At 37.3% G+C, this 21,772-nt stretch overlaps 4 protein-coding genes across 4 annotated transcripts; 1 reads left to right on the top strand and 3 right to left on the bottom strand.

Moving 5' to 3' along the window:
* The first annotated feature begins 73 nt into the window (after positions 1-73).
* LOC133333324 (splicing factor 3B subunit 2) lies at positions 74-2,782 on the top strand. The gene is made up of 5 exons (XM_061541639.1): positions 74-135; positions 193-1,019; positions 1,081-2,047; positions 2,108-2,352; positions 2,416-2,782. Exons 1-5 carry the CDS (start codon positions 115-117, stop codon positions 2,780-2,782), a joined length of 2,427 nt encoding a protein of 808 aa, XP_061397623.1. The 5' UTR covers positions 74-114.
* Positions 2,783-3,329: 547 nt separating this feature from the next.
* On the bottom strand, positions 3,330-6,149 carry LOC133333311 (pre-mRNA-processing factor 40 homolog A). The gene is made up of 6 exons (XM_061541626.1): positions 5,720-6,149; positions 5,406-5,653; positions 3,993-5,344; positions 3,857-3,919; positions 3,702-3,791; positions 3,330-3,644 (listed from the first exon to the last, which is right to left on the bottom strand). Exons 1-6 carry the CDS (start codon positions 6,115-6,117, stop codon positions 3,354-3,356), a joined length of 2,442 nt encoding a protein of 813 aa, XP_061397610.1. The 5' UTR covers positions 6,118-6,149; the 3' UTR covers positions 3,330-3,353.
* A 3,087-nt stretch (positions 6,150-9,236) lies between these two features.
* On the bottom strand, positions 9,237-12,555 carry LOC133333321 (uncharacterized). The gene is made up of 5 exons (XM_061541636.1): positions 11,985-12,555; positions 11,214-11,363; positions 10,883-11,152; positions 10,566-10,822; positions 9,237-10,431 (listed from the first exon to the last, which is right to left on the bottom strand). The coding sequence occupies exons 1-5, from the start codon at positions 12,553-12,555 to the stop codon at positions 9,247-9,249; spliced, it is 2,433 nt and encodes an 810-aa protein (XP_061397620.1). The 3' UTR covers positions 9,237-9,246.
* Positions 12,556-16,852: 4,297 nt separating this feature from the next.
* LOC133333320 (probable serine/threonine-protein kinase yakA) lies at positions 16,853-20,044 on the bottom strand. Its single transcript, XM_061541635.1, has 3 exons — positions 18,596-20,044; positions 17,560-17,796; positions 16,853-17,431 (listed from the first exon to the last, which is right to left on the bottom strand). Exons 1-3 carry the CDS (start codon positions 20,042-20,044, stop codon positions 16,889-16,891), a joined length of 2,229 nt encoding a protein of 742 aa, XP_061397619.1. The 3' UTR covers positions 16,853-16,888.
* Positions 20,045-21,772: the final 1,728 nt, after the last annotated feature.

Here is a 21,772-nt window from a genome sequence, read left to right as displayed (position 1 = left end):
ATTACATGTCGGAAAAGTAATCACGACACAGCCAACAAAGTGGATTGGTTTTTCGGCAAACGTTGTTAATAACTGCATTTATAAATAGGAAAAGTTCTTCGTTTCTCAATAAATATGTCAGATCCTTATGGAGAGGTAAGTTGCTCGAACAATTTGCATGTGGACATTTCGTTAATACAATTCCTGTTCTAGCGTACTAATTTGCCGCCTATCGGAAATGGAGCACCACCACCGCCATTGATGCCGTTGCCGCCAGGCATGAGGCCACCTGCTCCTACATTTTTACCAAATATACAGCAGATTCCTCCACCACAACCTTGGCACAACACAGCTCCGCCTGCAGAACAAAATACCAATCAAGTTCCGCCACCACCTCAACAGCAGCAGCAACAACAACAACCGCCTCCTGTTATCAATCAAAGCGAAGTAAATGGCAATTCTGATTCTGGAGATGGATCTTCCAATGGAGAAAGTGTAAATCAGGATGGCAAAGAGAACACTAAATGCCCTGAAGTAGTCTTACCTAAAGCATTGGAAGATGTGTTAGCACTAAAGGATCAGAGAGCAGCCGAGTTTGATGTAAATACTGAAGATTTCTCTAATGTCGACAATACTGTTCAGTCATCTGGCAATGCTTCGGGTGTCATAAGTAACGATTATGCCGATGCAGGAGAAGACTCTGACGATGAAGGCGAAAATCTTGTAAATGGCAGTGCGCCATCTAAACCAGGAAAGCTTAGTAAAGTCGAGAAGAACAAAAAGAAAAAACGACGCAAGAAGCTAAACAAGCAACTTAAACGGCAACAGGAGCAAGCTAGAGTAGAAGAGAAATCTAAGGAGGGGGAGGCTGTTGCAGAAGATGCCGAAGACAATCCAGAGAAACAGAAAGAAGACAATTCAGAAAAAGAAGGAAAATCTAAGGAAAGCAAATCCAAACACAGCGACAAAAGGAAAGAAGCTGAATCTAGTACCAATGACACTGATGATGTCGAAGCCTCAAATGAAGATGTTACCATAGAGTAAGAAACTATTTCACAAGTATATAATGAGCGGTGTAATATTGTACTCTTTCTTCCTTAGGTATGTACCGGAAAGAATAACAATTGCCGATTTGGCACCTATGTATCGTCAGTTCTATAGGGTATTTGAGATTTTCAAATTAGAAAACAAACCCAAGGTTTCGGAAAAAGAGAAGGCAGCAGCTGAGACTGCCGAAGCAAATTCCAATCAGAAAAAGCCCTTAAGTCGAGTTCCAGAAGAAGAAGAGGAGGATGCAGATGAAGATAAGATTGAAGACAAGGAAAAGTTGTCAAAACGAAAGTTAAAGAAACTTACACGTCTCAGTGTGGCTGAACTCAAACAACTTGTCTCCAGACCAGATGTAGTTGAAATGCATGATGTCACTGCCCGAGATCCCAAACTATTAGTACAACTCAAGGCCTACCGCAATACGGTACAAGTGCCAAGACATTGGTGTTTCAAAAGAAAATATCTGCAGGGAAAGCGTGGTATTGAAAAACCACCATTCGATCTGCCCGCCTTCATTAAGAAAACAGGCATTATGGAAATGCGCGAATCGCTCCAAGAGAAAGAGGATGCCAAATCTTTGAAGAGCAAAATGCGTGAACGCGTACGTCCAAAAATGGGCAAAATCGACATTGACTATCAGAAATTGCACGATGCCTTTTTCAAGTGGCAAACAAAGCCCAAGATGACTATACACGGCGACCTTTACTATGAAGGCAAGGAGTTCGAGACACGCCTAAAAGAAAAGAAACCAGGAGATTTGTCTGAAGAATTGCGTATAGCACTGGGTATGCCTGTTGGCCCCAATGCCCACAAAATTCCACCGCCATGGTTAATCGCTCAGCAGCGTTATGGACCTCCGCCATCTTATCCCAATCTAAAGATACCTGGTTTAAATGCCCCCATTCCCGAAGGCTGTTCATTCGGTTACCACGCTGGTGGTTGGGGTAAACCACCTGTGGATGAAAACGGCAAACCCTTATATGGAGATGTTTTTGGAACAAATATTGTGGATATGGATGTGAGTACCAGCACCCACTTTTCTATACAAAGTTCACAGAAATGTTTTGTTTTATTTTAGAATGGCATAGATGAAGGTGACATTGAACGCAATCAATGGGGTGAATTAGAATCTGAATCGGAGGAGTCTTCGGATGAAGAAGAAGAGGATGGTGAAGATATGACTAATCAACCCGATGAGAGCGGATTAGTAACTCCGGCTGAAGGCTTGATTACGCCATCTGGCCTAACAAGTGTGCCGACAGGAATGGAAACACCAGAAAATATTGAATTGCGTAAAAAGAAAATTGAGCAGGAAATGGAAGAGTAAGTATCAAGATTTATGTAGACTCAGTTTTTTCTATAAAATTGCATTCCTTCTCTCTTCAGCAATGAAACGCCTGTTTTGTATCATGTGTTGCCTGAAAAACGTACTGACCGCATTGGTGCATCGATGATGGGTTCGACACACGTCTACGATGTAGGAGGTGTCAAACAGACAGCAGCGAGAACAACTGTTGCTTCAGGCCGAGAAGGTACGGTTGAATTGGCATTGGATCCTTCAGAATTAGATATGGATAATGATGCAATGGCTCAACGGTACGAACAGCAAATGCGCGAACAACAGAATCATTTACAAAAGGAAGACTTGTCGGATATGTTGGCGGAACATGTTGCTCAGCAGAAATTCAAACGCAAGCGTCAACAAGCAGACCCAGCCAAGACAACAAAGAAATATAAAGAATTCAAGTTTTAAATATTCACACACCAGTAATTCGATTCATTTAGTCATAATTATGAATAAACATAACGTAGACCCATATCTATGTGCTCTACCCTTACCCAATTCAGGGATATACAAAAAGAAGCGGATAATGCATTCATGTAACCTTGTAGAACGATGTAACCACGGAACACAGTTCTTATTCTGAAATAAAGGACAATGTTCCACAAAACACCAATAAGTACACGCAGTCTTTAATTTGTTTGGTTATATTTAGATTTTTTTAATGCTATGAATTCTTAGTTCATAATGCTCTGACTCTAAACTGCTGTCATTTACTTAAAAAAGTTTATTTCTTGATTTTGTAAAAAATAATCTAAAATAATCATGTCCACACTTACCGCGCTTATTATTCGGTAAAAAGAACCATATATTACGTGATTATAGTACGAAACTAGAAATGCTTGGAAAACAAACTAATATTCAATATACGCAAATGATATTCAAAATGATATTGATGTGAAACATACATCCGGTGTGGTATTTGTGATTCCTCATCAAAGCGTACTTTTATAAATTATATTAACTAGACAATCTGCCCAAATCATTCTTCCATTTGTTCGTTCAATTGAGCTAACAAGGCAGCCCTTTTCGACTCTAACTCTGTTTCACTTAGCGCCTGTTCATCGTTTCGTGAGCTGTGGGAACGATTGCTGGCAGCGGGACTAAGAGGCGTAACGGAACGTTGTTTATCGTGGTGATGCTTGCGTTCTTTATCTCTTTTATTCTTTTTGTCTTTCTTCTTTTTCTTGGGCTGTGATGCCAAAAGTTCTTCTATGGCTAAGGTTGTCGGTGATCCGTTCACAGAATGAGCACGTTCCGATTCACAGGATGACTACAAAGAGAAATCAAACATTAAACACATCGTAATAAAAGAATACTTCGTACTCACGTCTCTGGAAGATTTCTTGTTCTTCTTCTTTTTCTTCTTTTTGGAGACTCTGTCTATACTATCAAGGCTAACACTTGAACTAACCGATATCTAGATAAAGTTAAAGATATACGTTAATATTGCAATATAAAGATCTAATAATATGATACTCTTACCGATCTTGAACGTGATTTTCTTTTCCGCGTTCTTTCAATTTCGGCGGGATCATTTTCAATATCCTGTGAAAAAAAAAACAACAGAAGAAAATGTTAGTCTATTTCTGAAGGCATTGTAATAATTCTATTTACATACAGATCGCGAGCTGGAACGCAGGCGTTTTTTGTGTTTTTTATTCTTTTTGGATTTCTTTGACCGTGAGTGATGATGCGTACATGCATCTTCACTTTCTCTAACAAAATCATCCCAAATCTTGCGAACTCCAAGTTCTTTTTCATAGATAGCATACGCTTCTAAGTGCTCTACAAGTTTCTGTGCAGACTCAAACGGTTCGTGTGGCGATACGTTCGCTTCCAACCATGCAGCCTTGATTTCATTCTCCAATTTTCGCAAACGTTTGGTTTCCTCTTTCAAACGTTCCTTTTCCAATGCCTCTGCCTTTTCAAGCAAGGAATTATATGTAAGCTTAACATTGCCTGCATCTAAAGTAGCAGATCGTTTGTCTTCACAGACGACGGTGGCAAAGTCTTCGAATGTTGTGCTGGCCTTTACTGTAAACTGCTTCTCCTTTAGTATTTCCTTGATAATTTTCTTTTCGTCGTGATAGCGTGCTTTCAGGTCTTCAACATAAAATTTGAAAAGATCTAGAGGTGTTGATCCGGGCTGTCCCAACATTGCAGAAAAACGAATGTCAGCCGAAATAATAGGGTAGAGTTCAACCCATAACGACATTGAAGTAAGTTTCCCCTCCTCGTGCAGTGAATCCAAAAGTGTAAGGAAGTTATCCCTGTTTTTCCGTTGCTGTCTCTTTTGCCTCTTCTTTTCCCTTTCTTTGTCTTCATCCTCCTCACGTTCAAGTGTGCGTATATGTTCCTCAAACACTATGAGAGCATCCTCCTTGTCCATGCCCAGTAGATTGACATCATTCTTGAAAGCGGAATTCTCTAAAAGCATTACTTGAGCTTCAGCCCATGTTGTCGAATATGTTATAGATGCCATTGATTCCAACAGTTCACCTAACACTTTCATGTTTCTCTTTTTCATCATACGAGCCTCTTCTTTTTCACGTTTTGCCAAATTGAAAATGCAGTCCTCGTAAATGTCTCTACGATCTGGCTCCGGAACTGATGTCCAAATTCTGTTGTTTGCAAATAACTCTTCACATTTATAGTACCGTAGTGTTGAATTCATTTTGTCACTAGTCATGAGAAACTTTTCCAGATCCTCTTTAGCCTTCTTAGCTTTAAGACGCGCCTCTTCCTTCTCATCTTTTAGTTTCTGAGTTTTGTAAGCGTTGAAGGTCTGTTTCTTTTCATTTAAATGCTTGAAGGAGCTATAGCGTGGATCCTTTGAAAGGATCTTGACACATTGATCCCAATTTGCATTGGAGGGAACGTTCTTCTCTTTTAACAGCTCCTTAAAAGCTTCAATGGCTTCTTTTTTGTCTTTAAAAACAAGCTTGTTTTCATCTGGTGACTCCTTCTTATCTGAAAACAATTACAAGATTGATAACAGAAACCAAATAGCATACGACATTATTTTAATTACTTTCTTTATCCTCTTTGTTAGAGGCAGGAATTTCTATTGCAGCCAAGGTTGCAGCCATTGCCTGGTCCAATGCAGACGAAGAATTTTCATTGCTACCAGGAGTTAAGGGAGAATGAATATCGGGTGTATGAATTTTTGCTACTGTCGGTAATGTGGCAGGCAATATTTTGGCCAACGCTGCAGGAGGAACAATTCCAGCCAAACTGGAAGAGGTCATTGCCGCAACAGCTTTAGCCGCCGCAGCTGCCCTGAAACGAAAAAAACAAACTTATGTTAATCCGTTTTTTGGTATGTGAAAATCCATCTGCACTTACTCTTCAGCTTTTACTTTTGCCTGCATATCTAAAAATTCTGGAGGTGGATCCCATCTCGATTCTTTAGTGGTAACATTATGATAGTAGACTTTTCCGGCATCCGAACGATACTCCTTCCATGGACACTGATGCTTTAAGCGTTCTGCCGGCGTCATTAGCACCTCTGGCTTCTCCCAGGAACTTTGTTTGGTAATGTTGTTATAGTAATAGGGCCTGCCATCGGGTGCTTTGTGTTCTGTCCATTCTGTATTGGGCGGAGCTGAACCAAATGCTGCAGCCAATTCAGCAGGTGGTGGGGCTCCAAATCCAGGAGGAGGTATATTAAACTGAGGTACTACAGGTGGAAATGCCATACCACCCAATGCAGGAGGAGCGCCAGCTGCTGGTGGCAAATTCATTGCGGTACGTTTCTAGCAAACAACCAATGTTGACAAATTCTCACTTGTCTATTTTTCTCTCACCCCCAGTTTCTCTCTCACTGTACGTCGTCTGACAGCGTAGCTTTTTTCAGCATAACCTCAAACTGTCAATTGCAGCGTCTTTTTTGCCAACTCTTTTTACAACTATATGCTAGCAAACTTCACTATTTTCCAATATTTTATTCAATTTTGAATAGTTTTTTTAACAATGACCTAGATATTTACAACCTGTACATTGTTTTATTGGATAAAACACACAATTGGAAATTAGAGATACGCCGGATTATTTCGGAGACCACAATAAGGGATAACTAAGTCGATAATCGTTTCGACTCCTCGATTAATCGAAACGATTTGATTCAAATTTCTTTCTTATCGGTTAGGGATGTATAGTAGCGTATTTAATACGTACTTTATAGTTCCGTTCCAGAACATAAAATAATCTACTAATTTTACAAGTTTTTCAACTGTTTACTCGAAAACCGTTCCTCAACCCACAAAACTAGTAAATCTTTGAACCAAATTTAAGAGAACACAAAACAAAATGGCGTTATCTTTGTAAACTTTTTACTCGAGAAATTTGAACGAGTAAAAATGCTATTGATTTTGAAGTATTGCCATCTAATTTTGGAATATTTACTAGATTTGCGTTCCCGAACTTTTCACATTATTTTGTACTCTTAGAGCGATTTTGAAAGTTCTCCCTTTTACTAGCTTTACAGTTCTGGAACAGGCCATATATGATGTGGATTTACGAAATCCTGACAATAAATGAAGGTTATTTACACTGAAGGTTATTTCGGATTCCTCTTGCATGATAAGTGACAAAAACACTTCTGTCGGTCGGTGCATTATCTCCATATCGGTGGATTATCTCCTTAAAATGAAAAATAGAAAAATCTGATGACATATGTTGTTTTTAACATTCCTTATAATATGAATTCAACTACATAATGAAGAATCCATAATGAGGGTAATTTTTATTATTCAGATAAGTTATTATAAGTATACAATTTTATGACTATACCAAGAACTTTCATACTTAAATTTAATATTTTTCAAAAAGTGTAGTTATATATATAATAAATTGTACCAAATTTAGCCCACATTATTTCCAAGAGTACCCACCTCAACTATCCAAAAAAACTACATACCCCAAACCTTCAGCCCCACAGTGATCCTAAATCCAAGTTTCAGGATTCCAACTCTATCTGTCCACCCACAATTTAAATCGTACCAAATTAAGTACACATTAGTACGAATTTCCAATACCTCCTACCCCAAGCCCACAGTTATCCTAAATCCAAGTTTCAGGATTACTATTCTATCGGTTTACCCACAAATCAAATTGTACCAAATTTAGTACACAGTAGTACAAATTTCTAAAACTTTTACATATCTCAATCTTACACCTCAACAGTGATCTTTAAAATCTTTTAAAATCCACGCCTATTATCCTTAAATCTTTAAAAATCCACGCCTATTATCCTTAAATCTTTAAAAATCCACGCCTATTATCCTTAAATCTTTAAAAATCCACGCCTATTATCCTTAAATCTTTAAAAATCCACGCCTATTATCCTTAAATCTTTAAAAATCCACGCCTATTATCCTTAAATCTTTAAAAATCCACGCTTATTATCCTTAAATCTTTAAAAATCCACGCCTATTATCCTTAAATCTTTAAAAATCTTTAAAAATCCACGCCTATTATCCTTAAATCTTTAAAAATCCACGCCTATTATCCTTAAATCTTTAAAAATCCACGCCTATTATCCTTAAATCTTTAAAAATCCACGCCTATTATCCTTAAATCTTTAAAAATCCACGCCTATTATCCTTAAATCTTTAAAAAACCACGCCTATTATCCTGAAATCTTTAAAAATCCACGCCTATTATCCTTAAATCTTTAAAAAACCACGCCTATTATCCTGAAATCTTTAAAAATCCACGCCTATTGTCCTTAAATCTTTAAAAATTCACGCCTATTATCCTGAAATCTTTAAAAATCCACGCCTATTATCCTTAAATCTTTAAAAATTCACGCCTATTATCCTTAATAGTTCTTGAAAATAAGACACATTGATTTTTTTAAATTTAATTTTCATTCAATTTTTAATATTTTTTTTCTATTCAGATTTCATTATTCAAATCTTGAGGCTAAACAGGGCTTGACAAGATATGGCCTTCAGGTTGATATCCAAAAAATGAACATTTCAAGGATTTGAATGATTTCATCTACGAAAAATGGAGTCTTTCTTATTTGATAAAAATGCCAAGAATATTTGTCCACCTTTAAAATGTTTTCGAATAAAAAAGTCTGCAATAAAAATAAATATTGAATTAAAAACAAAAAACAGTGTTTTATTTACCATGGAAATGGTAGGGGTCTTCAATTACTTCCTTTCTCTATATGACGTCATCATTCGAGAATAAAAAATGGTCAGTTTTTCCTCTAAATTTTTTAAAAGTACCAGGCGCCCAGCATCATATAGCAAGCAACCAGAAAAATATTTTCGCAAGGATTGTTAGGGATAATAGGCGTGGATTTTTAAAGAATTTTTTTCGCAAGGATTATTAGGGATAATTTTTTAAAGAATATTTTCGCAAGGATTATTAGGGATAATAGGCGTGGATTTTTAAATAATTTTTTTAAATATTTTCATGCTGTCAAAATTATTTATTTTCGATAATTTTTATTGGCAGAGTTGCCACATCGACAGAAAATAAGATTTTTCTTGGATTCTTCTTCTGGTACTTGCACCACACACGGTAAACGTTTTACAAACCTGTAAATTTAATTTGAACCGAACTGTCAACATCTTCTGCTACCACAGATAGTCAACTCTTTTATCTTTAAACTCTTGAAAAAATATACCTCATTTAAAGCGACCGTAGACCTCCACAAAACGTAAGCTGAGGGTACATATCTGTCAGCAAAACCCTCTAACACTTGTTTTAAATAATTTTTATTTACTCTGTTCCATGACTGTAAAAATCAACTAGTTTTTCGATAACATAGTTTTAATTTTAATAATTTAATTTTTATCATTGTCAAAAATTGCACATTCTTGCAGGTTTTGAAACAAACCTATTATATAATACGATTACATGCATTGTATTTGTTGATAACGTAGACAAGCACCAATATTGTCTTCCGGGCTTCCTTTTCCTCTACCATCGCCGAAATGAATTCCCACATAGAACGGAGTTACTGTCGATTCAATGCGACATGGCCACATTCCATTTGAACAAAACTGCATTCCACAGTGTACGGGCTCACAGCCTGGCAGCGGACCAAGCCCAGTCCCAATGAAATCTTCCACAATGCAAGGCATTGTAATTCGATCACGACAACTACTATAAAATTGACGTTTTTGTCTTTCCGTTAAAAATCGTGCCTGCCTTGCACTGCGAAATCTCAATTCAAAAGCCGTTCGTAAAAATCCTAATAAATCGAAACCACCACTTGTTGGGCGTGGTCGTTTGGATACCTCTGATGGTGTTGGGCGGAATCTGGTATCACCATCGCCAGAACCCTCAACATCATCACTAAGAGCGGTGGTTGTAGAAATGGTTGTTTGCGTGGTTGAGGTAGAAGATCTGGCAGTAGTAGTTGATAACATATCGCTCTCTGAACTTTCATCAGGATCGTCTGCACTTGACGACGAACTAGTTGAAGTTGTCGGGTCTGGTGCCACAGACGAAGTTGATGTCGCCATCGTAGCTGTTGTGGCTGTCATTGTCGACGAAGTAGGTGCTTCAGAACTTTCATCGGGATCATCATCGGGGGCAGAGGTTGTAGTGGTAGTTGATGTTGTAGTGGTGGATGATAATGTAGTGGAAGTGGATGTTGTAGTGGATGCTGTTGAGGTAAAGGTTGTAGAAGACATTGTAGCTGCCGTAGATGTAGACGTTGACATTGTGCTAGCAGAAGACGAGGTACTCACGGGAGTAGTTGCTGTTGTCATAGGGGTGGTGGTCATAGTCATTGTGTCCATTGCGTCATCAGACAACATCAGCATTTGATTCATAATTGGCATACTTCCCATCGAGGGCATATTCATAATATTCGGTGGCATTGCGGCTCCTCCACCTGTGCCCATACCATTGTTACTAACACCGCCACTTTGTGTTGCTGTCGATAGTCTCATTGACGTTCTGGGTCCAATGCGAAATGACTGATCATCACAAGGTTGGTACACAATCGAACACATATCAACTTCTTGTCGCATGCAAATGCGATAGTTTTGATTAGCTAGATGACGTCCATTATCGGCAAAGTTAAAAGTCTGTAAACATTGATAGGTACTTTATTATAATTCATAAGTAGGCTTTTTATAAATAACAACACATTTTCTAATAATAGTTGTGAGGTAATTTAAAATTGAAAAAAAAAATAAACGATCAATCTGCAGCAATTTACCTGAAAAACACCTTCCGCACCTGTAAAATACTGCAAACAACCAGCCGGTGCTCGTTGGCTAAAAGGTATTTGGGCAATACGAATTTCCCATAGACGAGTTGGTAGAAATCTTGGTGCAAAATGTAAACTGATTTCAATTTCCATGCTAGTATCTCCGGTAATATTGCGTCCCGGATATAAATCTTCAAATCGCAGGGGTCTTAACGAACCGTACAGTGTCTGTCTGGCAGCCATTCTTCCCCCAACATCATAGTAAACTATTTAAGGAAACAATTATTATTGAAATAACACATACACGTTGATATAATTATACACACCATGTTGTCCACTATTTTGACCGCACAACGAAAATGTGCCACCCGGTCCACCCGTGACATTGAATACATCTCCATCACAAACTCCCGTTCGACGATTCGGTTGCCCCAATATGAAATGGTAAAAATCAAAACGCAACTGACTTATATCGTCGTTCATCAATTTGATTTTCAGTTTACAGTTGGTTATGTTGTTGGGCATGAAACTTGGAAAACTAGGAGATACCAGGTATGTAATGTTGTTGTTAATCGTTTCATTACAATTGGCAATATCTGTAAAATCGAGGAATAAAATAAGAGCTATATTTCAGAATGATCGATTCGTACCACTTACAAATACAGCAAACCCCAAAGCCATGAGCACATTCACCTTTGGCCTGTCCACCTTTGCTGCGACATTCATAGGCATTGAAACAGGTGCCAGTACGGCGACCATCGTTGGATAAGCACTCGCCATCCACAGGTACGGGAAACAAATGAATCACTACAGGAAGTCAATAAATTACGTTATCAATTTGAAATTCGTTTACTACAAAGGATCACTTTGGTGACGAATCTAAGCAGAATGCATCGATTGCGGTTTCGAATACATAATTTGTTTAATAAGCAATTTTACATAATTGGTAAAAACCATTACTGCAATTTACAGAAATTTAAGTATGGGGAATTCCCACAAATATTAATATTATTCGATATCATAAAGGACAATTTGTAATCGTAGTAAAAAGTAGTCGATTCTTGCAGTATGTGAACAAACCATATATTATACGCATATTATTATCCCACCACAAAAACTGTAAACGTTGAAATTTTCAATAAAAATACTTCAAACATCTATCACATCTATGTCTTTTAATTTTTGATGGATGGAGCAAATTATGGAGTTAGTAACAAACCTAACATTAACCCTGAAAATTTTTGGGCAGTGATCAAGATCTTAAAGAGGTACTTAAATGTACCTTATAAAATTCATTCCAGTAAATATACACCTAGACAAGAAATAAACAAAGTTCAACACGAGGAAGACAAGTTGTAATTATAATTAAAAAGGGTTTAAAATGTTCATAAGAATGCCGATCACATTACACAAAACATGCATTCTCACCTCGATGTTGTCGTCGAAAATTAACATCTTTTAAGCTATTGATGATCGCGGTCGTTGAAGACGTTGAATTCATTAATGAATACAAATTCCAATTAAAATCCTTTAGTGTTTGTAACGAATCGTTGGCAACCGCTTTCATATAGTTGACATGGTGCGTAGGCTCATCGTCATAAATTCTGTAATCATCAGCACCTTGATGTTTTTCCGTTGCCCCTAAATCCTGTATATCATCGTTCCAAATGTCATGGTGCTTCAGAGGAGGCCAGGCGGCACGATTGACTTTATTATCACTACTAGCAGCATGAGGCGGCGCCGCATCTACTACTGCCGTCAGCCATGCCATTATCATCCATGTTGTTATTATGCATTTCGGTAAAAGGTATTTTGTTGAAACACATTTGTGATGATGAGCACAGAAGTGATTTCGTTGTTGTTGTTGTAGTTGGTGATGATTAGCTCTTTTTAAAAATACTTTCTTATTGTTCTTATTGTGGAATACAGAATTTAGATTGGAATTAGAAAATATTGTATAGGTCGCTGTTTTGGTTAGTGTTTCCAAATGGTGTTCCATTGGTGCGATGTTTTCTGCTTTGTTCTTCGTTTAGGTAATTAATTATGGCTTTGTTAAACTTTTGTTTTCGTATCACAAAATCGAAATGAATTTTAAAATACAGAATGCGGATTTTTAATGGCTTTTTAAACGTTTGGCACATTGAAAAACAACAACAACAACAACAACAAGAGACAAAGATATCGTTTTCACTTAATGCGTGTCTGTGCTTTCCTTTTCACTGTTAAATTGAAAATAAGCCACTGTTGTGCGATATTGTGCTTACAAACTAGCATAGACCAGAAGACTATCTACCACTGCAATGGATGCTGGTCAACAAACAAATGTTGCTAAAATGTCCATTATCCACCAGTATTGTAATAGACACAAACAAATGGAGAGAGAGAGCCTACATGCGTTAGACTTTTCAAGTATTGACAATGTCAGTTATTCACTCGATTTTGGCCAACCACACAACCATTTGTGCTATTACTATATTATTTAGTTTTATTATATATATGGAAATTCAAGAATATATTGTTGTAGTTGTTCATTGGATTTGGAGGATAAAAAGAAAATGTAAACAAAAAAACAAGTTGGTCAGCAACAGCTTCTATGGAGTAGAGCGCGCTTGTGCCTTAAGTCTTTTGTTATTATCAATGAAAGTTTGCCACTTAAGTCTTTCAAAAGCAAAGAAAGTTTGTCGTTTAAGTTTTGTGTGTGATCGTTTGTTATTATGTAGATGGGTCATGTTAGATACATATTTGAGGTTCGCAAGATGTATTTATATGATAACTGTAGATTATATTGAATTATAAACTGTGTGAAAACATTAGTCTCAAATATATTTCCAACAAATTGATGAAATCTTAGAGACAACAAACTAATAATCACATAGTGGTTCATAAACTCGATTAAGATAATAAGGCGACAATTAATTACTTGGTTTATACCTAACACTACTATAAGAGTAAGTATTGTTTGTGTGGCCAAATATCGGTCCTAGATCCACCGAATTCAACTAGCTGATGATCGGTTAATATTTATCCAGTCGAATGGACGTTTAACGGATCAAAGAATTCTACCAAATATACACTCTATTTAATCCAAAATAATACAAATTTTATAATACCCAATTTTTAAATAGATTTCCTTGGTTTGCCCTATTTTATTAAAAGCAAAACTAACTACAAACTGGTTTGAGTTCTCTTTCAATTTAAGCGATTTTTTGCTATTTAAATTAGACTGCCCTCTAAGATTTTTTTGAATTAAGTTTCGCTGAAAGTATGTGCCAATTAAATATAATCATTACAATAATTGCATCCAACATTTCCAACGTTATTCTGAAGAGAAATTGCCTCTTATTATAATTTTCATTTAATTGAAGAGGGAAATTTTACTTTCGTACAAATAAAAAACACAATAATGAAAATATTCGCATAATTTGAATGCATTTTTTCCCATCCAACACAACTTAACAAGCTTTCGTCCAACAGCCGAACTCCCAACTTCCGTAGAAAAAATATTAGCTAATTACGACACACCCGCTTGCAGACAACACCTTATTTGGTTGAACTTCATAGACGTTCGTTTAACAAAAGATGACTTTTCATTTCAACTATGTTTTTATGATTGCATTAAATGCCGCCGCATCCATTCCGCATGCCTCGTCTTCATTAATTATGTGCATATGAAGATTAATCGCCAACCACGTAATTATTTTCCAAGCAGCCGTTGTCTTTGTCATTTCTCTGGCCATTGTTGGCAAATACCTAAGAAGAGACTTTACCTCTGGTGGTTTTGCGTTTCATTCACAACTAAAATAACTGAGATTTTGTGAGAATCTCGAAAGGAAGGAAAAACTTCACTTTCATTGATTGTTTTGCGCAATTGTATCTTTTAGCTGTTTTCCTTTGTCTTGAAGATGGTTTTGATTTTTTTTTGCTGTGCCAAATTCCGTTTAAAACGCCAGTGATGCTGCAGCGGATATTCCCACACAGCGTATATGTGCTCACATGCAACATTGTTGTGAAGTCTCCCGATTCTTCGTTTGTTGTTTTTTTCGTTGTTTTGTGGAGCATATCGTGGTCAATGCTGGTGCATTTTTCTGCAAATTGTTTGGAAAATTCCAGTTTTTCGTTTTTTTGTCTTTTCTTTCTGTTTCATTTTTGAGTGCAGTGGTAATGATATGACCACGTTGGTGTTGCAGTACAGCTTCTTTTCTTTTGGGTTTGTGTTATATTTAGCTGTCTTGTTCTTCTTCTATGTTGTTGTAATTTAATGTTCGTTGTGGTTTATATTTATTTATACATATATGGATACTTTCTTAAGAGGGTTGGAGAAGAAATGTTATGTGGCTATAGCCAAAGGTACATTTAAAACAAGCCTATTTAATGATTTATTAAAATTTTATTTTTTACAATATTGCTTGACATTTGTAACACAGCAAACTATTTGTCCTAACCTAATGAGTACTTCCGTCTGTCCATTATAACATTTGTTCAAACTGTAGGTAGCTTTTAAGTCCCAAAAGCAAACCCGAAGACCAAATTATTATCGCAACATTTCGATTTTTTACAGGATATATTCACTTTATGGCTAAGAATGGAACTTAGCAGAATGAGTATTAGGTAGATATGCAGGGTAGCCATCCGACCGTAGTCTTTGTCTTTTGGTTACAACTAGTTATTTGTTGCTTGGCTATTGAACATGTTGTTGGGTATGCATAAACTCAATTGGACGATTGGAGTTATGGTCACATCTTTCAGATTACACCTCGTTGCTGTGAAACTGTTGCAGGAATCACTTTTGTCATTGTCATCTCTTGTTGCTGGTAGCCTCTGCTGTCGTTGTTGGAAAAATCAGGTTAAACAGAAACCGCTACATGACGAATCGACTAGCAAACTACTGAAGTAAAACCAACAACAACAACTATATGTAGGCACTCGTATATCGCTGTAACAAGAAGATCAAAAGAAGAAAGTTTTTATTGCAGAGAGCTGTTGTTGTTGGTAATGGCAGAATATTGTATATTGAAATTACCTATTGAAACTGTTTATTCAGAACATTTAAGATAACATTGTGTGAATTCCATATTTCCGCACAATATCGATTTTTTTTGTTTCGTCTTATTGTTGTCAATATGTCAAGGCTTAAACATTTTCATAGAAATTTTTAATACTGAACACGTTTAAGTTCGGTTTTAATTTTTTAGGTAAGATATATTTAGAAACATAACTAAATCTTTTCCTTTGCATACTTTGTTTGTTTTGTATCAATGTATTGTACGATTAATCACACGATTAAACTTAACGAAAAAAATCTTAACATACGCGGTCTAAATATTAAGCTCTCTCCGGCGATTTTGTGTTTCCTAATTCCTTGTGTTATATAATATTAATTTTAATTTTTTTCTTTCATAAAATAAACTGTTACAGTACGTTTACACTTAACCGGATGTCGTTATCCCAGTGGGTTTAAATTGTCATTTCCTTTGCATATATGTCAAATAAATCCTCATAAAGTAGGTTAACCCGGTAAAAAGTTCTAATGTACAAGGAGTTTTATTAATTAATTGTTATCTTACCTATTTACATGTACTACATTACAAACAACCTTTGCAATTAAGTTCTGTGTACATATGCATGTAAGTATATTTGTATGTATAATTATCATTTATTTCAATTTTTGGAAGTGGGTTATTTATGTCGCTGAACTTATATAACTATATATCTAGGTTTAGTCAATAATAAATTAAATAATGAAAAGTTACAGAATATTAATATAAAAAAGGAGTAGACAAATGCGAATTTCAGAAGAATTCCATTTGGGGAAATTCTAAAGAAAATCTATTTAAAAAATATACAGTGTACACTGCGCTACAGTAAACAGTGCAGTGCAGCATACATCAATAATCACAATTATATATTGACAAGAATATATAATCGATTATTGGTTGAGTTTTCTTCTTATTGGGGTAACTAACTTACGATATTATCGTAATTTGTATGGACATCTTAAAAAATAACGCAAAAATATTAAAGCTTAAACAAAAAGGCCAATAAAGAGCCATGCTAGCGGGCCTTTGGACAAAAATGGGCTACAGTGATGTTCTGATATTTTACAAAGGTGAAGCCAAACGTAGTCCTCCAACTATTTGGTTGGGAGAACTTTCTAAACCGAGATGTTGTATGAACGAAATGTTTTAGGAAAGTCTGGTGGCAGGTTTCTTTTCTTGAGTTTTGTGCAAAAATGTTTTCTTAAAATTACAATAAAAGAAAAGAAGAAGAAGATGAAATGCGACGGTGTCTGTGTGTGTGTCCATCGATGTGTGTTTGATTGAATTTACAAGCTTCTATAGTGGCTCCAGTGTCGTCGGACCATTTGGACTGGCTTCCAGTTTGCGCCAAACAACATTACACATCTCGCGTACCAATGCCTTTTCACCGTCATCCATTTGATCGATGGCATTGCCGGTTAGATGCCCCAATCTATCGCGTTCTAGTTGTTCTCTGACTTCTAAAACTTGTAGAGCTCGTACAACAGCTTCTGGCCGACCAGATATGGGATCAACTAAGCCATCATTTAATGCAGATGGCGACGACGATGTCGATGTTTGTGTTGCTATTTTTTGGTTTTGGTGATTTGTTACGGCTGTTGTTGTGACATTTGTTGGCTGATGCAGTTGCTGCGGCTGTTGTTGCTGCTGCAGCGTCGCTAGCTGTTGTGACGACGATCGATGTTGTTGCTGTTGTTGGCTTGCCAGGCTGGCTGCTGCTGTTGTTGCCGTATTGGTATTATTGGTCAAACGTTCCTCCTCCAATTGTTGAATGCGTCGTTCCAAAGATCGCACATATTGCAGTGTTTGGTCTTGCAGTGTTGAACGTAAATGCAGATCCTGTTGGGAAATACAAAACGGAAAACAACAACAGCGAACAATAATTGTTAGTGAATTTCTATCTAATGGTATTTATGGTACATGGACTAGATTCGATTCTAGTTTTTTTTTTTTTTTTTTGTATTTACCGGTAATTGCCTCTCGTAGTTTCGCAGTGCAGTTATATTTTCATCAGCATTTGTACTTGAACTTGAACCATCGCCGTCATCTCTTAGCGTGTTACGGGTCGAGGCACCACAATTCACACACAACGAATTGGCAGCAATGTGAGCCCTCTCTTCGTCCAAATAAAGGCAGAGTTCCTTAAGTTCCAAATTGTCAGTTATGAGTTCTTGTTGTTTATCGTCCAGTTGACGTAGTTTATTCTGGAACAGGAAAGGGGCAGATACATATATATTTAATAGTAATGTGTATATCTATTGAAAGCGTTATGGTATTTTCAAGATTCGTTGAAATAAATATATAATTGTTGTCATAGATTGGTCGTATTGAACATTTTAGCAAAGATTTGTTATGTACTTAGATTGCCAAATTTTCGTATGTAGTTTGTATGTTATTCAGATGTTAAGTGCAAAATTCAATCGGATATTATTTTATTTTCTCAAAATATAAGTCGTTTATTTTGAAAGTGGTTTAAGTCCATTTTAGGTTTTGATACAAATCTTGGTTTTCTAAAAAAGTTTACAAAACATATTACGTTATATAATCTATCATGTAAGCCACAAACAAAAATTATACCACTTAGCAATATTTTTGAAACAAATTAAACCCAAAATAAATAAATATCATAATATAAGAAAAATGGGCTTAAACCACTTTAAAAATAAACGACGTATGTTTTTTTATTGTATTGAACTCTGGCATTCCATTTAATTTTTGGCTCTACAAAAAAGATCAGGAAGACTTAGAATGGATATTTTAAATAAGTTATTCGCACTTAGATCCATATTTTTATTAGAACGATATTTTCTAAATCTTAATATTTGTATAAAACTCATGTCGGTACCTCAGAAGTGCCGCCCACAGGATTTTTTTTAAATATTTACATGTTTCTGATGATGATACTTTACGACGTGACTATTAAATATTAAAAATTGTCCTGATTCTAATTAAAACTTTGTAGTAAATAAAATTACAGTCCCGTATTTTGATTGATTTACCCACCTGATACGCTGCCACCTCTTGTCGCATAACACTTGCTGTATAACGACCAAATCGCTGCCATTCTCGTGCCAGCTTTCGACCTTTCTGTCGATCGTCGTCCAAGAAACAGCACAGATCTCGCAGCTCCTGATTATCGTCCATAAGCCGTTGATTTTGTTCTTTTAGGGCGCGCAATTCGTTGATCAATGACTGTAGCTGACGATTCTGCTCGGCTGTTAGACGTCCCGCCGTCGACGTTATACCACCTGTACCACTGGATGTGACCGATGCATTTGGTGAAGGATGATCTTGATCAGATTTGCGTACAAACTTTAACATATCCTGTTGTTGTTGTTGCAGCTGGTTATCCGTCAGTGACGATTGATGGCCGTTTAAGACGTTGTTGGTATGATTGCTGTGGTGGTTGTTGTTGCCGTTGCTATTGGTGTTGGTGTTATGAGCAATGCCGTTCGCTGCTATAGCCGTTGCTTGATTAACACTCCGCAATCTCTGTTGCAGTTGTGATTGATTCGTTTGTTGTTGGTGTTTCTGTTGCAAATAGCGCGAATTGCTGGCGGAGCCGTTTTTCAAGGAGTCGGGTATGTAAACGCTGGACAGTTGTGGTATATCCGGGGGATATTTTAGGTTGCCCAAATGACCGTTGCTCTGACTCTCCGCAAAATATGATGTGTAACCGTTGGTTGTGCCCTGACTGGTCTTGGTGCCGTTTGTTAATCGTTGCGAATTCAAATTCTTCAGAATGCCGGTCGTGTGTTGTGGATGTTGCTGCTGCTGGCTGTTGTTGGTGGTGTTGGCCGGCTGTGGTGGTGGCTGATAACGCGGCGGTATGGAATGAGCCGGAGCCTTTAGATTTGTAGCCGATTTAAGAGATTGCAAATGATAAAAACTTCGCCGGTTGGGAGGATTCGTCAATTGATCGGTGTTGGCGCCACTAGGAGCTGTTGTTATCGCCGCCGTCGCTGAAGTTGTTGGAGTTTGTGTGGCAGCCACGGCCGCTAACGACGATGACGCCGACTGAACGGTGTGCAGTTGTTGGCCTGGTGTGGATGGCTGATGTATTGTCGCTACTGTTTGTAATTGATTCGCTTGGGGTGGTTGGGTGACCGCGCCAGACGTTGCAACCGTTATATGTTGATGTTGTTGCTGCAATGTTGCTGAGGGAATAAAGGAGCGCCTTTGATGTTGTTGCGGAGCCTGCAATTTGCTTAGACCGATTGCTGATGATGACTTTAAATTTGTGCTGTGCTGTTGCTGTTGTTGCTGCTGCTGTAGGCTATTGGGAGAAGGTTGCAGTTGATTGCTGTGGTGTTGGTGGTGCTGATGACTCGATGGGTGGGGGTTAGTATGCAGAAACGTTTTGCTGGATGATGCCGTTGTCGTTGTTGTTGCAGCGTTTGCACTCACAAACAAATTTCCATTAATTTTGTGTGTGTTGGTGACGGCAGACATTGTCAGTCGTTGTGTTACCATTTATGGTGGCATAAAATGCACGTTGCCTTCCTTTGTTGGATAAAAAAGCCTTAGGGTTATTTTCGGGGGCGAAAAACCCCTACTCAAAGTACTTCTCTGGAAATCATTATGTCGCTTCGTTGCATGTACAATTTTGTTTTGTTATTTTTGGCACAAAAAGTCTCACAACCGCTCAAACCTACGAATGAGAAAAACAAAACGAGGAAGAAGAAATACAATTATTGCAATTAGTTGCTGACTTCAGTTAGTAAGCTAGTAAGTAAGTATGATGCAAGCAGTTTAGTAAATCAGACAGACAGACAGCCGGCACAAACAGACTGCAGACGCACAGTATTTATGATGGAATTTTTGTTATTATTAACCCTTATAGGTCCGTCCTCGGACATTTTATAATTTACACATAATGTGGTTTATTTTTATACCCTTCACCACACTGTGGTACAGGGTATTATGTCTTTGTGCATATGTTTGTAACAGGCAAAAATAATTGAGATAGACCCATGGTTCCTTTTGAGAATATGCATAGAATCACTTTCTAAGTCGATTTATGCATGTCCGTCCGTCCGTCCGTCCGTCCGTCTGTCCGTCTGTCCGTCTGTCCGTCTGTCTGTCCATGTTAAATTGTAAACAAAGTACAGGTCGCATTTATGATCCGAATTGGATGAAATTTGGCATAGGTCACTTATTGGGCCCAAGGACGAACCCTATTGAAATTGGGAAAAATCGGTTCAGATTTAGATATAGCTCCCATATATATATTTAACCGATTTAATGTAAACGGTCCCTATATATCTTTCGATTTGCACGAAATTTGGTACAGGCTAATCATTTAGGCCTATAATGATGTCTGCCAATTTTCGTGAAAATCGGTCCAGATTTAGATATAGCTCCCATATATAGTTTCGTCCGATTTCATGTAAATGGTGCCCCAAAGTCCCTATATATCTGTTGACTTGCACGAAATTTGGCATAACGTACTGAATTAAGCCTAGAGTGATGTCTGCCAAGTTTCGTGAAAATCGGTCCAGATTTAGATATAGCTCCCATATATAGTTTCGTCCGATTTCATATAAATGGTGCCCCAAAGTCCCTATATATCTTTTGATTTGCACGAAATTTGGCATAACGTACTGAATTAAGCCTAGAGTGATGTCTGCCAATTTTCGTGAAAATCGGTCCAGATTTAGATATAGCTCCCATATATAGTTTCGTCCGATTTCATGTAAATGGTGCCCTAATGTTCTTATATATCTTTCGATTTGCACGAAATTTGGTATAACGTACTGAATTGAGCCAAGAATGATGTCTGCCAAGTTTCGAGAAAATCGGTCCAGATTTAGATATAGCCCCCATATATAGCTTCGTCCGATTACATGTAAATGGTGCACCAAAGCCCCTATATATCCTTCGATTTGCACGAAATTTGGCATAACGTACATAATTGAGCCCAGAATGATGTCTGCCAAGTTTCGAGAAAATCGGTCCAGATTTAGATATAGCTCCCATATATAGTTTCGTCTGATTTCATGTAAATGGTGCCCTAATGTTCTTACATATCTTTCGATTTCCACGAAATTTGGTATAACGTACTGACTTGAGTCTAGAATGATGTCTGCCAAGTTTCGAGAAAATCGGTCCAGATTTGTATATAGCTCCCATATATAGCTTCGTCCGATTACATGTAAATGGTGCACCAAAGTCCCTATA

The sequence above is a fragment of the Musca vetustissima genome, unplaced genomic scaffold, assembly GCF_032173495.1.
Source record: "Musca vetustissima isolate MV318-11 ecotype Yass unplaced genomic scaffold, APGP_CSIRO_Mvet_v1 utg13749, whole genome shotgun sequence".
Lineage (NCBI taxonomy): Eukaryota > Metazoa > Arthropoda > Insecta > Diptera > Muscidae > Musca > Musca vetustissima.
The sequence above is the reverse complement of the archived record's forward strand: the minus strand, read 5'-3'. Positions and strand labels throughout refer to the sequence as shown.

Bases quoted from the DNA above. Each gene is read 5' to 3' on its own strand.
- LOC133333324 (XM_061541639.1), top strand. From the start codon at position 115: ATGTCAGATCCTTATGGAGAG. The intron at 1,020-1,080 runs GTAAGAAACTAT...TTTCTTCCTTAG, and splicing joins AATGAAGATGTTACCATAGA to GTATGTACCGGAAAGAATAA. The intron at 2,353-2,415 runs GTAAGTATCAAG...TTCTCTCTTCAG, and splicing joins ATTGAGCAGGAAATGGAAGA to CAATGAAACGCCTGTTTTGT.
- LOC133333311 (XM_061541626.1), bottom strand. From the start codon at position 6,117: ATGAATTTGCCACCAGCAGCTGGCGCTCCTCCTGCATTGGGTGGTATG. The intron at 5,345-5,405 runs GTAATTAAAATA...AATTGTTTTCAG, and splicing joins TAACAAAGAGGATAAAGAAA to ATAAGAAGGAGTCACCAGAT. The intron at 3,792-3,856 runs GTAAGAGTATCA...AACTTTATCTAG, and splicing joins GAAAATCACGTTCAAGATCG to ATATCGGTTAGTTCAAGTGT.
- LOC133333320 (XM_061541635.1), bottom strand. From the start codon at position 20,044: ATGTCTGCCGTCACCAACACACACAAAATTAATGGAAATTTGTTTGTG. The intron at 17,797-18,595 runs GTGGGTAAATCA...TTCCTGTTCCAG, and splicing joins AAGAGGTGGCAGCGTATCAG to AATAAACTACGTCAACTGGA. The intron at 17,432-17,559 runs GTAAATACAAAA...ATTTCCCAACAG, and splicing joins ACTACGAGAGGCAATTACCG to GATCTGCATTTACGTTCAAC.
- LOC133333321 (XM_061541636.1), bottom strand. From the start codon at position 12,555: ATGGAACACCATTTGGAAACACTAACCAAAACAGCGACCTATACAATA. The intron at 11,364-11,984 runs GTGAGAATGCAT...GACTTCCTGTAG, and splicing joins TTTTCGACGACAACATCGAG to TGATTCATTTGTTTCCCGTA. The intron at 10,432-10,565 runs GTAAATTGCTGC...CAATGTTTACAG, and splicing joins GTGCGGAAGGTGTTTTTCAG to ACTTTTAACTTTGCCGATAA.